The sequence below is a fragment of the Agelaius phoeniceus genome, chromosome 5 (genome assembly GCF_051311805.1).
Source record: "Agelaius phoeniceus isolate bAgePho1 chromosome 5, bAgePho1.hap1, whole genome shotgun sequence".
NCBI classification, from domain to species: Eukaryota; Metazoa; Chordata; class Aves; order Passeriformes; family Icteridae; genus Agelaius; species Agelaius phoeniceus.
Window position 1 is genome coordinate 5,361,615 of NC_135269.1, and position 23,232 is coordinate 5,384,846.

Sequence of the window (23,232 nt, forward strand, 5' to 3'; positions counted from 1 at the left end):
GAGACCTCAGTTTTACTGAAAGTGTTGGAATACTAACACTCTTGAGCACAGGCATTCTTTTCCTTTTTTAAATTTCCAAAGGAAACATTCATGCTGAAAGTAATTAATGTTTTAAATTAATTCATGTTTTTAATTCTAAACCCAGAAAATGAAGGATGCAGCATGAACTTTGTCATGTTGCATGCATTTTTTTTTGGAAACCTGTTTAAGTTTCTGTCCAACTTAACTGTTTAATAGTTTGTAATCTGCAAATTTTCTTGAGAGAAGTAAGCAAGCTTTTAACTGCCTCTATTTATTGGATTCATAATGATGATAATTTTTTTTTTTCATGCAAGATGGATTCTGGCACTCAGTTTATTGACTTCCTTGTACCTGCACTCAAATTACCTGTTCATAAACCAGTTTATAAAAACATAGATAAAGGCATTACTAATTTTCTACTACATTTCCCATATAGCTCCTGCCTTTGTGGTCTATACTTCAACTAACCAATGATTTTAATGTGCTTAGAAAATGGTAAAAATTACTTCAGAATGTCAAGGAAAATAATAAACTGCCCCTTGGAAATAGTGTAGATACCAATTTACATTTTTATCCCTAAAACCATAAAATATGTGCCTTTATATGTTAGGTTTTCATGCTTTCTGTCTCATTTTAATTTTCAAGGCTACCTGAAAATCTTTAATGCCTACCTACTGAAATATAAAAATATTATTATAACTTGATGGCATAAGTTAATAGTTCAGGCAGGGGTAGATGGACATGCAGCAGTGCTGGCTCAAGGAAAGAGGGTTTTAACATCAGTAATTATGCTTTAGCAGTCAGGTTATTTGGCTTGCTTGTTCGACAGTGCAAAATTTTCAGGGTTTGAAACCTGTGGCTAAACTCTGCTTAAATCCATGGAAGGAGGAGTGGATTTTTAACCTAGGGAAGGGAGCATGAAAATAAATTAAAAATAAATCAACTGAAAAAGTGCCATAGAATATAGTTTTTTATGGCAACTTGTAGTTGATCATGATTTCTTCTTTCCCCATACTGAAGCTGCCACTATTCTGAGCAGAACACTGGACTAAGTGAACTGCAGAGGCCCCAGCCAAACTGAATTATTATTGTGACTCTAGGAGTAGCAGCTATTAATTAATTCAGCTTTAGGGTGTTTGGGGTTTTTTATCTGGGTATTGTGGAGAGTACATGTTCTATGATTTAGGTTTTTACAGTTGATATTTAAAAAACTGAGGAGGAAGAACTACAAAATTCCTTTTTGTTTGTTGCTTTTAAAGCGAAGTTGTTTGTACTAATAAGTATTTCTAAATTTAGTTTTTGCAGGGCTGCCTTATTATTCATATTTTCCTTTAAACTAAGTACAATTTATGTTTTTCAGTGGAATTTGTAGACACCGCTGCTGAAGGCCTTAAGTTTTAATTTTTGATGCGTAACACCACGTCCCTGGTCATGGCGCCCAACTCAGCACAGATATTTTCTATTCAAACTTTCCAAACAGGATGTTTTAGTTGTTTCTTCCTCACCCTTCCTACCCTGAGGATTTTGTGCCAATTGTGGAAGCCTTTGGCTGAGCAAAGCAAACGGGTTTTGGTTTGTCAGGTGGCTTTTTGCAGCTGTAACTGTGATGACTGCAGCCATCTTTTTGCTTTAATGATGTTTTCCTGTTGTGTGTTGAAGGTGCTTAAAAAAAAGTTAAGGAAAAGAAGTGCACCAATGCTAATGTAGGTTTTCAGTTTCAGCCCAATCTGGAAGTCAGAATATGCCATGTGAGAAGAAACAGGTTAGGGAGCTAAGACAATAAGGCTGTGTAGTTTTTAGATGGCTGATAATTATTTTGTGTGCGGTGCAGCTGTATCTCAGCTTGGGCAAACAAATCAGTAGGAAAAGGGTATGGAATAGAGTTAGAACCATGTGTCAAACATCCCACCTTTGGGGATGAGTTTCTGTATGGGATGGCAGGAGAGTAATGCTGCATATATCTGCTAGACAGAGTATTTGTTTCCCATTTATGGATGTCAGCATATAAGTAACAAATTAGCTTGTCTGGAGGTTTACTGTGGAGAGCGTAGTGCCAGTGCTGGGCATTCCTGGCATCTTTTCAAGATAAGATAGGCATATGATGCAGCAATGCTCAAGAGTTGGGCTTGCAGCAGATAATGATTTTTTTTTTTCAGAGGGGTTATTTTCACATGACTACCTGTATGCCCTCTGCCTCACACATCCCTCCTTGCACAGCATAAAATGCTAGGTGTTTCAGGAGCAGGGGGAATATGTACAGGAGTGCCTACGTATTTCTCCTGCAAACAAGGATATTCCAGAGCTGGTTGCTTTTCACAAATCCCTTGTGTAACCGCCTTTGCAGCTTAATCCCTTCACATACGCACACATGTATTTAGTATTTCCAGCTTTCCTGTGTTTTAAACTTCTTAGCCTCTTTGTCTACAACAAAAAAAAATACATTTATTTCATTTTCCTTATACTTGCATTCCTTTTTTTTTAATCATGTCACAGTGGAAGTAGGAAAGCAATGTTCAGTAGATGCTCAAAATACAATATATAACTAAGAGAAGCTGTTCATCTACTTAACTCCCCAGGTTTGAGAATTACTAGAATTATCTAAATCCTGTGGTGGTGTGATCACACATTCAGGGCTTCCCAGTACATTATCACCAAATACTGCTGTGAGGTATTAGGCTGGTCTCCTACATTACACAGATTGCTCTAGTTAAACAGGAAGGCAACACTTTAGGCAGCTGTGAGTACAGTTTGTGTGCACACGAGTGGGTGATGCTGTCTTACCTCCAGGTTTGATGTAGAAGCAGTTCAGCTGAGTTTCATGCACCAGCTTCCCCTTGTACTTGGCGTCGGGTTCCCCTGGCTGGTGGCTGGGCAGGGGGTGATACGCCTGCCGAACCAAGGCTTGAAACATTTTAGAATTCCAAGGAGCGTTGAAGCAGCTGAAGCTAAGTGGTTTTTTTCTATAGATAGTAAAGGCACATTCCCTTTGGTTAATTTCCTTGCTTCAGGATTATGTAATAGCCTTGTACAGAAGTTAAAAGCTGAATATTGTTTTAAATTCCTGACAACTGGATCGTCTAATCTAGGAACTATTTTCTAGCTCTTCAAAACGTTTTCAGTATCATTTGCATTCTCCTTCCTTTTCTTGCTGTTCACTCCTAATCCTTTGCTTGTCCTCTGTGCCTTGTGCTGAGTTGGAGCCTCCTCCTCCCCCTGTCCGTTTTTCAGGAAAACTTGGATTGAGGAGTGAAGATAATGGGCGCCATCCACCCATCAACTCATCACCTCAGCGAGCCATGACGATCTCTGGTTTCTGTATATCCACACGGGCTCCTCTGATAATATCCTCTTGTGCTTGAAAAAAATAGGTTTGCTTAGCAGAGGGTGGACTACACTCCTGACATAGCCAGAAAACTTCTCTTGGAATGTGAGCTTGCTTACTCACACTCTTTTATATGTGTGTATATATATATAAAAATATTTGTAACCTTCTCTCAAAACATGGAAGATAAATATGTGAGCAAGTGTATCCCACAGCACATATACAAGCTGCTCACTTCTGTCTAACTTTGATTTAATACAAGCTCTTGAGTGCCTCATCAGTGCTCTCTTTGTCAAAACAAACCTTAAATCGGCAGTAAAGAATACTTTTCAATTACAGGAGGGAAGAGGAAAGAAACCCTTCCCAAGTGTAAGATAGCATACCCTTTAAAGGACAAGGAATGTGTTATATACAGGAACATGGTGCAAGTGCTCCAGTGGAATTTCACTCAGGCTGCAAAGGCAGTGTTGCTTTTTTGTCTTAACTGCTTTCCAAACCAGTAACAGCACTGGGCTTAATGCCTGCTGCCTGCTCTGCTTCAATGGCTGTGGCTGCAGCCCAGTTGTGGGGTTTGCAACAGGACCTCCTTTCATAAAGACTTCATCATGCATTGCTAAAAATCAATCTCAGAAAATACCCAGTGGGTTTCTCCTGCTGGCGTCGTTATTGTGGACATACATATGCCCAGGACTTTTAGATCCTGTTTTAATAATCCCTTTGCATAACAGAGGTATTATTTACATGCATTAAACCAACCAGAGAGACTCTGTAGCCAGGGGTGAAAAAAAAAAGGAAGTAATTTAAGACAAAAGCTTCAGGTCAGAAGTCAGCAATGAAGGGACTAAGAAGATTCATTCTGTGGATCATCTGCTGCTGCCTATTGTCTTAGACAGGACATGGACTTTCTGTTTGAGCTGTACCAATTCTTTTGGCTCTGTCAAACTGCCTTTCTGTAAAATTTCAATATCTTTTCCTAAACAGCATACAGTATTAAATCCTCTATACAGGCATGTGTAGCATCTCTCAATTAACAAGTTCATGAAATTTCATAATAATTAGAAAAAGGAGAGAAATAACATTGGAAATTTTTTTTGTGAGTATGCTATGTCTTCCTGCAGGGCTTTGCTGCCTTTCTGTTTATTGTTACCTGTTGTTTTTATTCTGGTTTCTCTCATGTGAATATTTCTCTTTCTAACACTCTTTAACTGAAAGCAAAGCAGATGTTCAAATTTGCACTGAGAGTTAAAAACTGAAGGAGGGGAGAGACCGAGGAAGCAGATGATGATTACTGTTAAGTTTTATTCCTAAGGGATTATGCATAAGCTAGTAAAACACTGCTGACTTCTGAAGCAAAATGAAATACATATTTTTACTTTGTGGGGAAACAATACAGTTGCTGCAGTGAAAATAATCCCATGCAATAATCCCGAATTTTTATTTAAATATGACTGTATCTCTAGTCTATAATCAGGGATTCAGAGTTGTAGGGTACCTCCCAGTGCTGCTATTGTGAAATATCTAAGTCCTAATATAACATGAATTTGATAAATGTGAGGGTTTTTTTTCTTTTTCAGTTGAATTACAGGTTAAATAAAAAAGTGTTTACTACTTAAATTACATTTTCTTGCTGACAAACTTGATCTCAAGAGTGCATTGTTTCTCTCTTCATATACACAGAATGTTTTATATTCTTGCACACAGAATGTCTTGTGTGCAACATTATAGAAAAATCAGTAAGCTTCTGAATAATCTGAACACTAACTTCAATTGTTAAAATAAATTTTAAAATAGATACAGATACATTAAAATAGAATTACAGTAATCAAAGAAAAAAAGCAACAAGGTACTTCAAAGGGGTATATTTCTGTCTTCATGAAAGAAATTACTAAATTGCAATTTCACAGGAGAAAGGCAAGTGAAACATTAATACTTAAATGATCCTTCAGCTTTCAAGCATGTAAAAATGCAGTGACCATATGTGAATGATAAAGGGTTCAGGGTGAAATTTAGCTTGTGAACGCAGTGTGAACCTACCCATAGTTTGCCTGTCATTCTGGGAGAACAGTGAACGTCCTTTCTGTGCCTGTGAAATTGTATTTTATTGCTAAAAATTGTGCTGCAAAGTTTCTGTGCAGCTCTACAGACAAGCAGATGTTACTGAAGGCAGTGTAACAGCTGACTGCAAGAGAAGGAATGGCTACAGAAGAGTAGAGAACTCTTTAATTGTGGACTGTAACCTGTTAACAGGCTGTGGCAAAGCAATAAAAGGGAATGCATAATATGTGCTGTAAATATCAACTAACTGTTTGAGATACCAGGAGGAGTAGTTGACTTTTGCCTATTTCTATGTGGACTTTTAAAATTATTTTTCTAACCATTTTAGAATTAGAGATGGTGTAGGAAAAATGAAAAAATTGCCTGTCCAAATGGTGTTGTAAATAGAGTATACAAATGGAAAAATACAAAAATGGAGGGTTTAAATTCTCTTATCTTAGGGTATTTCTTATGTGTTTCTTGTTCCAAGAACAAGGATATACAAGTCACTCAGACTTTTATTGTTGCAGGCTAAGAACTCAGTCCAGATCTGCAAATGTATTTCCATGACTTAGGATCTGAAGGTATGCAGTGGAGAAATAAGAGATGAGATCACAACAGTCAGAATTAGAAACATCATGTATAGTTAAGGTTGCTTATTTTCTTCATGAAGCCCTTTCTGAAGTTGTTCATTATTTTGTGGGAGTTAAACCATTTGGAGTGACAGCTCATCATACTGATTATAGTAAAAATTCAGGTTTCAGGAAAAAATGACATGCTATTGAACACCTATTTGAGGTTAAAATAGTCTTCTCTTTTTTTTCCCTTCTCTGCTAATATCCTGGGAAATGGCATTGTCAGAGTTTGGAAAACAATTTGACCTTGAACTTAACTATAGCTGTGGAATTAGAGGTGTACCTTTGGCAGGTACCTCAGAGATGCACTTTAAAAATAATTGGGAACATATTCTTAGATTGGACTAAATTATAAATGAAAACCTTGATGTGAGAATCCTGGTGAGTCCTCTACCAGCTGTGTGTGTCACAGGCAGCAGAGCAGCTCTTCCCTGTGGGAATGGAAGCCCAGATACTCCACAAGAAACACACAGAGGCTGCTGCTTTTCTTAACATAGTGGAAAGAAAAAGGAAAGGCTGGAAATTGAGACACTGAAGGTAGCTCTCCTTTCTGTTCTTTCCAATAAAAGCAATTTTTTTTTGTTGTCTCCAGGTTGGAAAAGCTGTGTTGTCCACTTCTTGATTGAGCAGTGCTCTTTTAGCTTTTTGTTACTAGGTAGGAGGGAAGTGCACAGAATCAAGAAAAGGTTTCTAGTTTAACCTCTTCCACTTGTGACGGTCTCCTTTTGGTGTAAGCCTTTCTGCTGATGGAAGGTAGAGATTTATATTTAGCCCAGATTTGTGTAAGGCATTGTTGTGTTCTGCTCAGCTGATTTCTTTGCATCAGGGCCTGGCTTCATTTCAGTGTGTTGAAGGTATGTTTTATTGTTTGCTTTAGAAAGTTAGCAGGGAATATAGAGCACAGGTAAGCTAAAAAAATAATCCTTCCAGGTGTTGAGGAGTTGCATTTGTTTTCCAGTAAGCCTTTCCCTGATGGGTTTTTATTTCACAGGAGCCCTTCTTGCATTGAATGAGGGTATTTGGATGTAGTTTTTAGCTTATGGAACTCTCGTCTGACGGGGACATTTTGGAAGTCTATTGTGAAATAGTAACGGGAACCATTTGTTATTTAAGAGAGCCTATTTATAAGAAAAAATATTTCTCAAGAACAACTTGTTATTTCAGAAATTGATAGCCTGGCATCCACAGCCTTCCTGCTTTAATTTCAGTGTCACGCACCATCATGATTTAAAAATTATTTGGAACTGATGATGCAATGGCAAGAGGTGTGACTGGAAAACCAGTGGTGTGGGGGGAAAAAAAAAATTCTCTAAGCCAGATGGATCATAACATAGATGCTATTCCTGTGTCAGGACTAAAAATTTCTTGTAGCATCAACAGAAGGCATATTTAAGGGAAATCTTGCAAATACATTTTGCATTTGGGCTCTTTTCCAAAAAAAGTAAAGAACCTGCTGATGGACTCTTACATCTGCTGAGCTTTATGAAATAAGTGCATCAATGGGCTTTAAATTTTCCTGCAGTACTAACAGAACTTCAGCTTTGAGGCCATTTAGAGGGCTTTCCAGTGGCCCTATTCTGTTTGACAGATACAGTTGATTTTTCTTCATAAAAATTTTTGATAAATTTGGATTAAAAATCTGCCTGAAGTCAGTCTCTCACAGCAGAGTCACAGACATGATTTATTAAACCATCTACCATGTCTGTGCTGTCCTTTTTTTGCCTCATGAAACCAGAAATAATTACTGGCTCTATCTGGAAGTCTGCAAATTGGTCCCCCAAATTTCACAACTGATAGATGATGGTAGGAATATTTCAGGGTCCGTTCTATTAACAAAATTTTGTCTTGATTTTTAAGGCATAGTTCCAAGAACAATTAAACAGATGGTGGTGACGAACTTATTCTTGACTTCAGTAATGTTGCCAATCACTGCCCACTCTTAAACCATTTGCTTTTGGGGAAAGGGGTCTGGAGGGGCTTTTTAATTTTGTTGGGGTTTTTGTTGCTGCATATTTTGTGGTTATTTTATTTTAGAATTAAATTGTTTTAACAGTTCCCTCTTCAGCTGAATTTCACTGGTTAAGCTGAAAAAAGGCCATGTGCAATCATTGGTTTGCATTCACATGTCTCTGAGTAGGATTCTTTCTCCTTTAACAACTGGTTTGGTTGTTTTTTAGGGGATTTTTTTTGTAGCTTGCTTGTTCATATATAACATTTTAAACATTTGAGATAATGGAAATACCAAGTCATCCTTTTCCTTGTCTTTGTTAACAGTTCTCCAAATAAGTGGATCAGGAGCTTTATCAGCTTTTAAATGAAAGAAGTGTCTGATAATTTAACAGGCAGGGCCTTTTCAGAGCTTTTCAGGAATTTAGGTTAAGCTCATAGCAAGATACACATTTCTGTTGTTTGAAAAACTCTTACCTTGCTTCAGTTTTTGGACTTTTTAATGCCCGGGGAAGCATTAAAATTTTTCCTTCTCTTTAAAATCTTCTAGAAATACCAGGATATAGGCAGAGAGAAATTTCTATTATTTAGAAACAAATACATTTACCTAATACATATTTTGTATTGTGCAGCTTTGCACAATGCTGAGAAGCAAGAGGCCTAAAAATCCCAGTCCTGTTGATGAGCCACATTTCTATCTATGTGGTATAAGAGGATACAATTGAAATCTTTCTAGTATTTTGGGTTTAAGTATCTAAACAGTAATATTTTGTGTTTGAAAGAATTTAAAGCCTGCTTAGAGCTAAAAGAACTTTAAGAACTCCTAAACTAGGAAATACCAGAGTTAAGGCTGGTTGTGCAATCTATCTGTTTATGGACTTTTATATTGTGTGGTTTTCTTCTTTTGCAATAAGGACTTTGTTTCAGCTATCAAACAGCTGGAGTGGTGTTCACATTGGGAGGCTACTCAGTATTCTGGTTTTTTCCTCATTACTCATGCATGGCCTTTGTTATATGCCACTAGAGTTCTGCACTAGAGTCAAAATTATTGAGTTTTCATGTTGTTTTCTCCAATAATCATCACTATAAAAGCTGGTAACTCATGAACAAAGAGAACTGTTTTACCTTGCTCAGATTATGAATATTTTTATTCCCATTTCACAAATTGAGATCCTAGGGCAGAGTAGTTACAATTAGAATGGAGTGTCTGGCTTTAATTACTCAAGCCAAATTTTTTCCAGTGTGTTTATTATTCATATGTTCAAAAACACTTCTTACAGTCTTGGATTGGGATGATGGGTGTTTTTCCAGGACACACACTCAAGTCTTGCACCCAGGTCTAGGATCTCGACTCAGCCACCGGGAAATGAAGCACACACAGCCAGTGCAGCCACTTCAGATAACATTTCACAGCTTGGGTACCATTGCATAACATCTCTGGGATGGAATTCAGCTTTCCAGGATAGTGTGCAGCTGTCTGTGCTCAGGTTTTTTATATTTCTCCCTTGTTGCAGTCCTAAACATAGCAACGTAAAGGTGTCTGCCTGCCTTGCAAGACATGGATACAGAAACTTCTTTTTAACACAGCCAAGTCTGGATTTGCATATTCAGGAGCAAGAGTCTAGACTATACATAGAGCAAAATACCTCAGGAAGCATGGAAACAAGAATAAAACACAGAAATGTCAGACTTGGGGTTAATTTATTTATTTTTGATACCAGTAAGTATAAAACAGTTCCTAGGTACAGGGGAATCTCTAGTCAGTAGTTATTTCTGTATCCATTTTTACCAAGCTTAAAGACTTTATGCAGTCTGTGGAGGAGTAGCTTAAAAATCACATGTTGCAGGTACACTGAAACAAAAGCTTTCATAATGGAAATGTCTATCCAGAAGACAAAAATCTAATCACTGGAATAATGAAGAGGAAAAAAAATAATCCTGGAAAATGCCTTTCTTTTTAATAGAATACTTAACACGAATGATTGAAGTTGATAAGAAATTCTGTATTATCGTAATAACTAAATTAATGTTTCAAATATTGAGAGGTTAGAAATTGTTATCTATAATTCTGGAAGATAGCAGCTGTCAGCTTCTGCATATAAATAGTATCAAGTGTTCTAGTGTTTGTGAGGACAGGAGAAATCCGTAGCCAAAAAAATGAAAATTGTGAGGCGGAAGCTTTCGAATTGGCTCTGAAGTCGTGATTTCAAACTTAAATAGTGCCCTTCCTGAAATTCAGTCACTGAGCTATTAAAGGAGCTTCACAGATCTGGGTAAAATTTTTCAGTTTTGATTTATGAGTGGCCTGCCTTTTAGCAATTCTAAAAATTCTAAAGACTGATACCCTTAATAATTAATAATTTCAGTCAGTTTATTTAAGTAATTTATGTAGCTTCCCATTCAATGTTAATTGAACCATCTTGATTTCATAGCTGCATTATGTCATAGTTTTGTGTAATCTTGTTAACAACATTGAAATTGTGGCACTTTTTTTCCTTTTAATGTCATCAGTTCATTACTTGATTTTATTTTTTTCTGTGTTTTACAATAATCTCTTCTTACATAACTTAATGGTTGAGGCTGGGCCTAAAGTGCCTTAACATTTCCTCTTCTGTTTGGCAGTAGAAAAATTTGCTTTGTGTCTCTGATGCTTTGTGATTCATTTTTAACATGAACATGAAATTACCACTCTACACATGATACTTAGATGTGGAATTCTATTTTGTCAAACAGTCTGACAGAGTGGGAAGGCAGATAAAAGTAATCTGTTTATGTTTAATCCTGATAAAACAGGCAGTGTTTTCATCCTGGTAGAAAGCTTGCAGTGAAATTGTATTGTGTGTCTGTGAGTGTGCCAGGTTCCCAGACAGTTACAGGTTATCAGCTTAGGTTCTCATTCTGGTTGTGGGGTTTTATGTGTTGCCATACACACCAGATTTTTTTTTTCATTTTGTCTTCATCATTAATCAAGATGGGGGCCATCAATACTCATTCATACTACTATTATCTACATTTTTTCTCTTAAATACAGCTTATAGGAGAATATAATACTGTAGTGTGAATTTATGCCATGTTTACTTCAGGTATCTCAGATTTCCACAAGTTGCTGTGTTCTTACTGGTCCCTCATTCTCACCTGCATAAAATAGTTTGGGGTATCTTGTGCTACCACAAGCTCAGGGATTGTTTCTCAGTGTATTTCAAGTGTTCATCTCCTTTGGACAGATGGGAGCAGGGTGGAAGGAGGAACAGTAGGACTGTCCACTTCTGAAAGATTTCACCACTGACTGGGTGAGCTCTAAGCTCAGAGGATGTTGGGCTTTGGTCTTAGCTTGCTTTCAGCTGTGCTTCCTAATTTGGGTAGGAAATAGCATTTAACCAAGGGGAGAAAGTAAATGTGGGTGGGTTTGAAGTTCAGCTAAACTCTAGGCTAAAGGTGTCTGGATCTGAAGTATCCTAACTTAAAACTGGAGTTAAGATGGGATATATTGTTGGGTGGTGGTGTGGTTTGGTTTGGTGGCACACACCCAGTGCCCTTGTTCTGTGACCCAAATAGCTTCGTATTTGTTGCAATTGCATTTCAAAATATCAGTTGTAGCTCTGTAAAATGTGAAATCTGCCATTATTCTGGTTATCAGCTCACTTGTGTTTGTCTCTGAGTTGAGGTAAATAAACAGCAGAAGCAAGCCAGTTTGATTCTTGCAGCTTCTAATGGCCAGAAGCAGTTTGGCATTTCCAAGGGACTGTCAGCTTTCAGATTTATTAGATATTCATCAATAGTCTGTGACATGTCTGTTCTGTTGGCCAAAGGTGAAGCTGTCCAACCTGTGCTGCATAATTGATGGTGCCACCAGCTGTGGCAGACATAAAAGAAAATTGGGAAGATGGAGCAGATGGCCAAAATTTCATCAATACTCTTCTCCATTGGAGATTCTTTTATAAAGAATAAGAATCTTGATTAAAACAAATTTGGTTTGTCTGGGATTCTCAGTCTGCTTGCTGTGCTGTTGCCTTGAGGAATATGGAGTTACTTGTGATTTGGACAAATTTTCAAATGTGTTTCATCAGAAGGATGTGGAATTTTGCATAACAGGTCAATGTTCTGGAACCTTATGAGTTGTTCACACACTTTTCTACAGGTGCACAGTTTATTATTGAACGCCCATTGGAATATGCTAGAATATTAATGTGCATTTGAAATGCATAATTTAATATTTCTGTTTAAAAAACTGAGATTATTGTGCAGTTCAGCACTTAAGTTGCACATTTGTAGAACCACTGGTGCATATTATGTTACTTGCCTTTTTTAGGTGAATAATAGAATTCATCACACTTGTCAATAATCATAAAAAGGACAGTGCATATTTTAAAAGTTAATTTTTGTATGCCTACAAGATGTCTGATTCGTGAGATATTTTAGACTTTTTGCCAACGTGCTGTGTATTAAACAGCTGGGACCATTTTTAGTTCTATAGAAGACAACACACAGCTTTAAATTTGGGGGGGGATGGAGAAAATAATATACTCATGTCTTGCAAGCAGCTGTACATTCATTTTCTTTCCAAATATTAACAAAGCCAAGGTACACTTCATATGCCATGGGTTTGGCTCTGTGGAATTGAAGGAGTTATTGCTTTTGGACTCTCCTAATAGTAGGAATTATTACATCATCAGGGTCAGTGTTGCAATTGTTTTTGAACAGGTGCTCAACTCATTTCAAATTAAATCCATTTTCAAATGAAATGTTGGAAGACATGGTAGGAACTGCCAATTCTTGGTAAGGTTGAGACAACTCTTGCCTGCAGTAGGGTAGGGAGGGAAGGAGGAGGAAACCCAGGATCTCCTCTAGAAAACAGTGAACAGAATTACAGCAAATCTCCAGGGAGGTAGAGATGTTCATCCTACTCCAGCAGCTCTGATGCTCTGTAAGATAGACCTGAACATTCTTTGAAAACTAAACAGATTTTCCTACTTCCATGTGCATGCAATGCTCCCTGCAGCATGCTGGTAGTGGAGTCAGATGGATATGGCAGCTGAAATAAAGGACAGAGAAAAAGATTTTAAAGAACAACCCCACTGGTTTAGTGTTCTGAAGAAAAGGATCAAATACCTTTGCCTTAATTGAGTATTTAAGAGCTTGTAATTTAAATGCTTGAAGATGTGCCTTTGATCTTTTTTGGTTTTATAGGATCTGAGGTGTCATTTTGTGTTTCTAGATAGGGAAAACATAAGACGAAAATAAATTTTAAGATTAATTTGCAGGTCACATTTAAATATCTACCAGGAAGAATTTCTGTTTGAGAAGATGCTCACAGTTTGTGTTTGATGTGTATTTACAGTGTCCATATATGGGATTTGGTTTTATGATAAAGAAGAATGCCAAAGAATTGCAGAGCTCATGAAAAAGTAAGTGATGGGTAAACAAGACTTCTGTGCTTTTTTATGTATGTTTTTTGGTACATACATGCACATTTTATGGTTTTAGGATTATTATGCCTTTCTGCATTAAACTTACAAACTTTGTTGCAAGTGTCAAGCCTGCATTTCATAAAATCATAAATAAGTCACTGAATTGCAGTAATTTTTCCTAATTTGTAGTGCAGCTCTCCAGCTACATCAGAGTGTACCAGTTGATATGATTTATTTCCTGATGACTCAGAGACCTATTTTGAAGAATTGTATTCTTTGGGGGTTTAATGTATCTTTCAATTTGGGAAGATTTTATTTTATAATATTGTTACCTTTCTTTTTTTCCCTTATATTAAGGTAAGTGCAGGATATCATGAGGATGTGCTGTACTAATAAAATTTGTGGGTTTTGTCCTGTTTGTACATCATGGTTGAATTCCTGCTTCCTCATTTCTTAGCAGTAGATACAAAATTCACTTTTTTTTGGCATTTAAAGCAAGACTTCAATTAGCTTTAAAGTCATTGCTTTCATGCACATAAAAATGTTTTTCTAAATGTTAAACTTTAATTTTGCAGTCCAGCCAGAGGTGAAGAATCCACACAGAGCTGTGTTCTCAGCTGTATTTTAACCTAAGAATGTCATGTGGGTAGCTTTTTTCAATATCACTCTCCTCCTGTCCAGGATGGACGGGGCTCATTCTTCTGCACTGTTTGCAGGGACCCTTTTTTAAGGACTATGTCCTGCAGGTTTTCATGTTTGCTTGGAGAACAAAGGAGCTCAAGTCATCCAGATTTTATCAACATATGCAGACTACATTTTTTAGAGCTATAATGTGGAGGATGTTGTAAAGGGGCTGGGTAGGAACAGGCAGTGATTGGCCATTCCAGCTGCCTGTGGTATATAGGATTAGACACACCAGATAGGATTTGTGATAAAATACTGCATGGGAAGGTAATCATCTTTCCTCCACATATCCTTTTTTTGAAAAAATACCTGCTGCTTTTCATTTTGCAGTGACAAAACGGTGTGAAATGCAAACTGGGACAGTGGTGGGGTTTTTGTTTGGGGTTTGTTGGTTTTGCTGTATATCCTACAGCTCCAAAATGAGTCAGCTGTGACCCAAGAAATAATTGATGGGGATGAATTTACAGAAATAAACAATGAACCGTAGGAAACTCAGGTTTTTGACAGCTCATTTTAGTTAACTAGCTCAAGTTTCGGTTGGTGGTGATTAGGTGCTCTCAAACTGGTAATTTACTACAATAAAACCTAGTTTTCAGAGGATTCATGCAAATGTAAACCATGTGTAGTGGTTTATAATAGCAGTATTTCATATAGATAAAAAATACCCTGTTGCTCAGCCAATTGGCTGTGTGTTTTAATTCTCAGCATTCTACAATAATAATAAAACAGCTGGGGCAGGAAATTGGTCATTTGCTAGTACTTAATGCCTGATTTGTGTGTGTGTTTGCCATCCTCCACCACCAGCAGAACTGAATAACACTATAAATTCCCTGCTCCTTCTGGGTATAGAAATTGTGAGTCAGTTATGGAAATTTTATTCTATGGTCTAGTGTAGTCAAGATTGGAGAAAATTCATCTTATGTCAAATTATGATTTTATAGAGATCTTTTAATAGCAATTGTTTTATTGCACATTTTAATGTAGACTGGAAAAGACAAATATTTGAGTTTCAAATAAGTGTTGTACAGTAATTGTGGTTAAGTTTTTATATTTTATTTGTACTTTTTTTCTCATATATCCTCCACCTTTCAGCCTAACTCAGCAGGAACAATTCAAAGCACAGCAGGGCACAGGAACAGGGGTGTCCCCCATGATCATGAATTCTGCTAATAACAAAGAAGTGGATATCTTAAGGATGCTTACCAAGGCCAAAGATGAGTATACCAAGGTGAGACTTGCTCTCACTTTACGTTATGAAACATAAAAGGTTTGATTTTGGGTTTTGAATAGTTCTACTCAAAGTGATTTTGGACAGTGTGCTCTCTCATTTTGTGTAGAAGTGGCTGGTAAAAAAAAAATTTGACAAAATTTGCTAAAAATGCAAAAGAAATTAATGCTGTCAATAATAAGTTCTGGCAGGAGAATGTGGATATGATTATTTGTTGAATAGTAGAGGCTCAGAGCAAGTATAAATTACCTTTCATTCTGACCCTTAGAGCTCTTGTGCCTATTGAGGAGCCACCTGCAAGCTGTGCCCTCTTTCTGGGTGAAGTATTTACCTGCTGATAGTTTCTGTGGTTTGTACAAAGGACCTGGTTCAGGAGACTTTTGACAGTGAAGTTACTGCTTTTAATTGTGGTTGTTAGCTCCTTTCAGGCACTAATGGAAGGAAATGAAAAGGTTGAAATGTAGTATGATTTCAGCCCGTGTGCTGCTTTGGTCTTCTGAGGCTTCTAAATAAAGAAGTAACTAATGGACTAATAATGTTCTCTATTATTGAGCAATCAAAAACGTTTTACTTTGGGGAATAAAAATCTAATAATTTCAACTATCCATATATAAGCTGCAAGTTGTTACAGAGCCTGCAGGTTCCTGCTGCTGTTTCCTGTATTGCTTATGTGCTGTCATGCAGTAATAGAGCTCCTCAGTGTTCCATAAGAGTCTGGCAATGTACATATATCTTAACCTTTTATCTCTTTACATTTCTTGTGTTTATTTTTCTGAAATGTAGCTACTAATAAAATCCCCAGAAAGATGATAGCAAACTGTTTGAGCTAGGGTGAAATGGAGCCTTTTTTATTGTGTATAGTTTCTGTTGAAGCTTGGGGCCTTTGTATTTTCTGTAATAGAGATTTAATGTATTACAGTGGACAAACACTTCCAAAACCTGGTATTTTTCCCATCATTTAATACTGAATCATTATCTAATCTTGGCATCAGAGAATATGATTTGAGATATTCTGAAATGTTTAAAGGGTTTTCATTAGATAGCCTTAAAAATACTGCAAATGGAAAACTGGAAAATATTAGGCTGTCTTCAGATTCTATGAAAAGAGGGTGATAAATCTAAAAGATGTTACCTTCCATTTCTACATTAGCACACAGAAAACAAGACAAAGGAGAAGAAATTCTGTTGTTTAAATAATAGGTTTTAGGACTGTTTTCCCTTTAGAATCTTTTGCAGATTTGCTTCTTACTTTATCTTTAATCTTTCTGCATTTAAGGGTTTGCCAAGGACATAAAAAATAACATAAAAACTTCCTCCTCATCTGGGACATGAGTGCTAGGAATGCCTGACCTCTTATGAACAGGATGTGTATGATTTCTTGTATTGCTAGTAATATAAATTTCTAAAGAGTGTGATAAATAAAGGCAATGACAGCCATTTTTCTATTTAATGTCAATATGTTTCAGAGCTGTCGTGCTTTTTGACTGGTTTATGACATCTACTTTCTTGTCAGTGTATGTTTTATTACTTACAGTCTGATGGGCTGAAATTAGTTATGAAATATGTTGTTCTCTTTGAATTCTCTGTTTATTCAGTGAAGAGTGTTTTAAAGTGTTGGAAGCTGTAGAATAAGAGCATCAATTTTCAAAATCTTAAGGAATTTTACTCAATTTTTAAGAATGTAACTAATTTTGAAGTTCCTTGTTCCCAAATTATGTTATACATTTGGAGATGACATTACATGCAAAATAGAATACACGGCTTCCCCTTCCTTTTTTAATTGATGGAGCTTTAAGATGCTAAACCACTGAGTTTTTTTTTAAATCTACTTCTTATATACTTGCCTTCTCTTGACCTGTGGTAAGAAAAAGCTGGCCTCTCTGACAGCCAGGGAGAAAACCAGCTGAAGAGTGGCAGGGGTACAGAACAAATCATGACAAAATGGGTTTCTCCTTTGCCATTGTGCCTTGTCTTGTACTGCAGCCCAGGCTCTGGGCTGAACTCTGTGCTGCACAGTTCTCCCAGCATTTAGCATTTCCAGCTTCCTACTGCACAGGTGGAGTATCAATCTCACAACACAGAGCAGTTGTTTGCCTTGAATATCTGTGACTCTACCAAACTTGCCAAAACCCCCTCAGTGATTTTTCTTGCTCTTATTGATTCACATGGACCATATGTGTCTAGTTTTGTTCCAGTGTTGCTGAGCCTTTCTTTGACTTGATCTTAGAACCTTTTGGCTGCTTAGCAATCTTTTGTAGCAGCAGAGCTTTGAACAGGACACCTGACTAAAGGACAGACCTGTGAGGCAAGGTGTAGGAATTGCCAAATGTTCTCTGGTTCTCTCACTACAGGGCATGGTGGGATTTCTTTCATGCTGCTTTTTGCTACTATTTGTTGATAAGAGTATCTGCTATCTTCTTTACCTGTCTACCTGACAGGTGCTTAAAATGCCATGCTAGTGCTCCCAACTTCCTCATCAGCAAGGCTGTGTTCCCCATCTGCCAAAATGGCTTTAAATTCTGAGCTCAGCAGTTACAGATGCCTCTGGAATCATCACAGGCTTCTTTTCTCTTCCATGTGCTTCTGTGTTTGACAGCAACCTACTAGCCTTGTTATCAAGTCACAGCAATGATACCAAGTCAGGTCAATGTCATTCTTGTGTGTACTGATGCTCATTTGGCTGAGGAATTTGGTCTAAAATATGCTCATATAGTGATGACTCTGTTAAACACTACAGCTTCTCACCTCATTTTTATAGGCTTAGTTCTGTGATTATGCAGGGTATGACAGTGGAATCTGAGGTACTTAAGGTTTCTGAGGAATTCAGCCTATTAAAATATCCTGAGGAAATAAGGGTATTATTTAAATTCTGCAGAACTCACTGGGAAATATTCAAGAGGATGTTATCCATGGTGTTAAAGAAAAAGTTTATGTGCTTTTTGCCCAAAAGATTGGGCTGAAAAATAGCAATGAAAAGAAGATACGTTGAAGAAAAGGCAGAAACATTAGAAAGAGAACTATGTGGGGGGGAAAAAAAAGCCATTTAATCTTAATGAAGTGCAGGTTTGGTCCGTGTAGGGTCTGTCCAATCTGACAAACAACTGAAAATGTTGAGGACCTACTAAAGCCCCTTAAGCCCCCACAAGAACTCCAGTTCTGTTTTACTGGACAGCTCTGGAACCAGCATGTCTTTGTTTATTTGTTTATAGTCAGAAATGGGTTAAGTGATCAGCTTTGTATATTTGAGAGTGGGGTTAGAATTAATAGAAGAATTAATAGAATTAAGTTCTTGTTAAATAATTCTTCTAACAATCTTTCCACTTTCTTGGTTTCAACTGTATCAAGTGACAGTGACTTCAAAGAGACTGTCGTCTTTTCTACTGACAGTAGTGTTCCATGTATACCCAATGCTTTTTTAGTTTCATTGACTATATTCTTATATATAGCATCTTATTCACATTTTCCTTTTCTATTTACTGTTTATCTTTCATGGAGCATTTTATGTGGTTTTTCTCTGAATTAAGTCACGCCCTTCTCTCTCCACATGACATTTTTTGTCCCTGATCACTTTTAGTAATCTGTCTCTGATCATCATTTTCATAATAAGAAATTCTACTGATTCTACAAATTGATTAAATCTTTAACTGTACATGTATATGTATCCTGCAAGTTCCTACCATGTGAAGATTTATGTAAAAGAGTTAAGAGTTATTATTCTACTTTTTGACAAAAGCATTTTGAATTATCTTTCTGGGCACATTAATCCTTCATCTAAACTTCTTTTAGCTGCCTGTTGGATGCAGGAAAAGCATGTCTGTTGCTTGGTTTTTAAGGTGCTTTTTAAAAGTATTTTATGTTTTTGAAGATTTCTGCAGGAAAAGCAGAAAGCCAAAAAGAGAACTGAGATTTATATTAGAGGGAAATCTCATACTAGGGAAATCTTGGAATCAAGTGTTCAGTTTTACATATGTCTTGTGGTTTTAGAAAATTAGGTTGCAGTTGCTACAGTTCTTCTAATAGCATAATACTTGATCCTCAGTATTATGAATTATGGTTATTGAATACCTGGTGATGTCTGTATTTTACTGTGGTTGGGAACTGGGGGAGAATACCTTGTCACACATGCTAAGAAATGCTTTTTTTGTGTTGCAGTGTAAGACCTGCTCAGAGCCAAAACAAATAACCAGTTCCTCTGCAATCTATAACAACCCCAACCTAATCAAACCCATTCCAGTGAAGCCGAGTGAGAACCAGCAGCAGCGAATCTCCCAGCAGAGCAAGGTAAAATCTGTGGTGTTTTCTGACTGCTGCTGCTGCTCTGAGCAACAGGAACCTTGATTCCAGATCACTGCATGAACTTGAGATGGAACCACTGTAAGGAATGATTTTAAAGCACAACTAATCTGGTTTGTGAAAGCTTCCTAACCCCCGCTGTATGATTTGGAAACACACAAACTACAGACATACTGTGCTGATGCAACCAAGAAATATTGGTCTTGCAAATTTCAGGGGATGTTTTGATCACAAGCTGATCTATTCAATTGCTGGACCACACTTTTTGTGGGTTTTTGTTTGGTTTTTGGCTTTTTTTTCCCCCCAGTGGAAATCATTGAAATAAAGAAAAGTCTCTTGATATATCTTCAAGCCAAATCACAGTGCAAAATCCTAAAAATTTAATTCAGCTGTGACCAGCAGATGCACAAGAAGTGGCTCTACTTGATACACAGGCAGATTTCTGTCTCTTACTAATATTGTACTGATGGCTGTAAAAGAAGATGCTCTTTCATGTTATTTAAAGCAAAGCCACTGCTATGTCTCAGATTTGCTGATTTTCTCCCACATTAGCAGCTTGACAACAGTCTTCTTGCCCTTCCTATGTGACAAAACTATTAAAAATCCTCTTGGGGAAAAAAAGAGCATAGCAGCTTTCTCATCTTTTCATTGAATTCTGCTGGCTAGATATTGTCACCACTTAATGTAATGTGGTGGTGTTCGCAGGGGTCCCAGGATGAGTGAAGAGATGAGAATCTTGACTCCTTGTTTCAGAAGGCTGATTTATTATTTTATGATATATATTATATTAAAAGCATATTATATATTAAAAGAATAGAAGAAAGGATTTCATCAGAGGGCTTGAAAGGGAAGGAGAGGAATGGAATGATAATAAAATCTTGTGACGGACCAGAGAGTCTGAGACAGCTGGACTGTGATTGGCCATTAATTAGAAACAACCACATGAGACCAATCACAGATGCACCTGCTGCATTGCACAGCAGCAGATAATCATTGTTTACATTTCGTTTCTGAGGCCTCTCAGCTTCTCAGGAGAAAAAATCCTAAGGAAAGGATTTTTCATAAAATATGCCTGTGACAATGTAACTCCTGCACGAGGGAGCTGTGTTTACTCTTTTCCTTTGTCCCCTCGCAGAACGCGGATCCTGAACCCCAGCACTTATCCTTGACAGCACTGTTTGGCAAACAGGACAAGGCAGATGGCTCAGAAGCGCTCCCCAAGCAGCACCAGGAGAGCCTCCCGGGCAGGCAGGGCGTGGTTCGCTCTCTGTCCTACGAGGAGCCCAGCAGGCACTCCCCCAGCGCCGAGAAGCAGCTGTGCCCGGCCATCCAGAAGCTCATGGTGCGGGGCACCGAGCTGCACCCCCTGGCCGAGCTCCCCGAGAGCCGCCTCTGCGAGAATGGCAGCATCCCCCCCGTGGGGGAGACTTTCACGGGCCTCTTCCAGCCCGTGGCTGCCCACGGCATGGCCGCGGCTCACGGAGCTCAGGACACTGCCGGCACTCAGAGCTTACTGCAGAAACTGCAGAGTCAGTCAGGGTCGGTGGCTAAAATGGAGCCCAGTGCCGCAGGAGCTGTGAACTCCACGGCTTCCGTGTTCAGCAGGACTCCTGCTCCTGTTGGAGCGCCAGCAGCAGCACCAGGAAATAACATGAGCCAGCCCCCTCTGGTGTACTTCAATGGGTCCCTACCAGGCCAGACTTTAGAGGCTCAGACGCTTGGGAAAGAACAATCCAAACTTCCCAGACAGCCACTTCCTCTCTCTGGCAATCAAGCGGCCAATTCTGGGGTGATTTCACCTCAAGAATTATTGAAAAAACTCCAGATAGTGCAACAAGAACAGCAGCTCCATGTATCCAGCAGACCAACGTTGGCAGCTAAGTTCCCAGTTGTTACCCAGAACACCAACACCCTGAAACCACTGGATTCCTGGATAGAAAAGGCTCCAGGCACAGAAAAACAGAGCACTCTCTTCCAGGTAAATGGGGAACTTCATAAATAAATACAAATCCAGCAGTCTTTTAAACTTGATGTTTTCTGAGGTTAGGCTTGGTTTTGTTGCTGCTGCATGTTGCTCATGATTCATTTTGCAGGTGATACTTTCCCAACGCTGAGTAAGTTCTGATTTACCAAGATGTAATACTGTAAATCCTGAAGGCCACATTCAATGATGACCAGAAATACTGCACTGCTGGCCTGTCCCAGAGCCCCTTTGCAAAGTCACCGAATTTTCACTTGCCATACTTGGGCTGTTACAAGTAATTGCTTGCTATTCAGTGTAATATTTTGGGTTTAATAATTATTTTCTGCAAAATTAGTCATAGCTTCCTCTGTGTAGATGTGCATTCTTTTGTATGCCAGTTGCTAAAGATACTTAAAAGGTCCCTTGTTTTCTAACAGCAGCTTTTAGAAGTATTTGGATATTGGTCAGTTAGTTATCTTGTACCACACCTGCTACTTCTAGATATTCATTAGCTATTTTTCTTTAATTTGCTGTGTATTGTTTTGAAAAAAGGTCTTGTGCCTGAATGACATCAAAAAATTCTCTTTATTTTGATCCCAGAAGTCAGATTGGTGTCTTAAAAAATTCAGGAGATGTTAAGAGACTGTATCTCTCTGATGAGTATATTTTTATTTTCTTCAGAAAAGCAGCATGTGCGATTACAAAATGTCCCATCTAAAACAACTACTGTTTGTAACAACTTCATTTTCTGTAGGATTTTCTACACTAGAATGTCTTTACATGTCCTGTCTGAGAATGTATCTAAGCCTTTTTCAGCTTCCTTTTTTGGGGATAGGCTGTGGGGTACTGGAGTCTGATTTCTATGGGAGTCTAGAAGTTACTGATCCCAAATATTCTCCTTTCCAGTGTAAAGTTGAAAAGCTGTTTTTCTGTTGTGACTATTCCATTCTTGTATTTCTGTTCCTTTCTCTTTTATTTCTCTTTTATATTTTTTCTCTTTTATTCTATTTTTCTAATTCTGTCAAAACCTGATTGAAAGACTACAGGATATTTCAAGATGCTAGAAAGTTCTTCTATACATGAAGCTGAAGGAGTCATTTAATAATAAAAGAGCCACATCTGTCACTAAGTTTGTGACAGGTCAAGTTTTCTAATACCAAGAGAGAAGTGGGAGGAATATTAATTTGATACAGCAAATAGCCATCATTATTTTTGTTCTTTTAATTAATGCAGTAGGATTTGAATCTGTATGAAAGAGTTTTTTGGGGATTAGTCATTGAAATTATTCAGAATCAGTTGCTTGCAGATGGTAACTTTGACTTTCCGGTGGAGAGCTAAAGAATAAAAGGAGGATCCAAAGTCAAACAAATTGATTTGTTTTCACTGGCAATGGAACTTGCCTGCTTTAAATGTAAGAAATTGTGTGATTCACTGGTACATGTACTGATAGCATGAGGGAGGACATAATGGAGGTAAAAGTGAAATGAGGCAAGTCCAGGCTCTACATTGTAACTCAGTATGCATGAATAAAAAATTAGGAAATATGCTGATATATTTTTCAGATGAAAAAAACCTACAGATGTTGCTATGGCAAATGACTCTAATTTTGTATATATGAAAAAGACAGTGGTGCCACTATTAATTGCAATATGGAAAGGCAATTCCTGAGCTCTGGTCTAATGCAACTGCAACAGTTT

The 23,232-nt window shown here is 37.7% G+C and overlaps 1 protein-coding gene across 1 annotated transcript in view; it reads left to right on the plus strand.

Annotated features, from left to right (window-relative positions):
- The window catches only part of DCP1B (decapping mRNA 1B), a 40,395-nt gene that overhangs the window by 9,180 nt on the left and 7,983 nt on the right, over window positions 1–23,232 (plus strand). Inside the window, exons 4-7 of the mRNA XM_054632409.2 lie at window positions 13,298–13,364; window positions 15,144–15,279; window positions 19,432–19,560; window positions 20,708–21,550. Of these exons, the coding sequence (XP_054488384.1) occupies window positions 13,298–13,364; window positions 15,144–15,279; window positions 19,432–19,560; window positions 20,708–21,550 (1,175 nt within the window). The remainder of the gene's footprint in view (window positions 1–13,297; window positions 13,365–15,143; window positions 15,280–19,431; window positions 19,561–20,707; window positions 21,551–23,232) is intronic.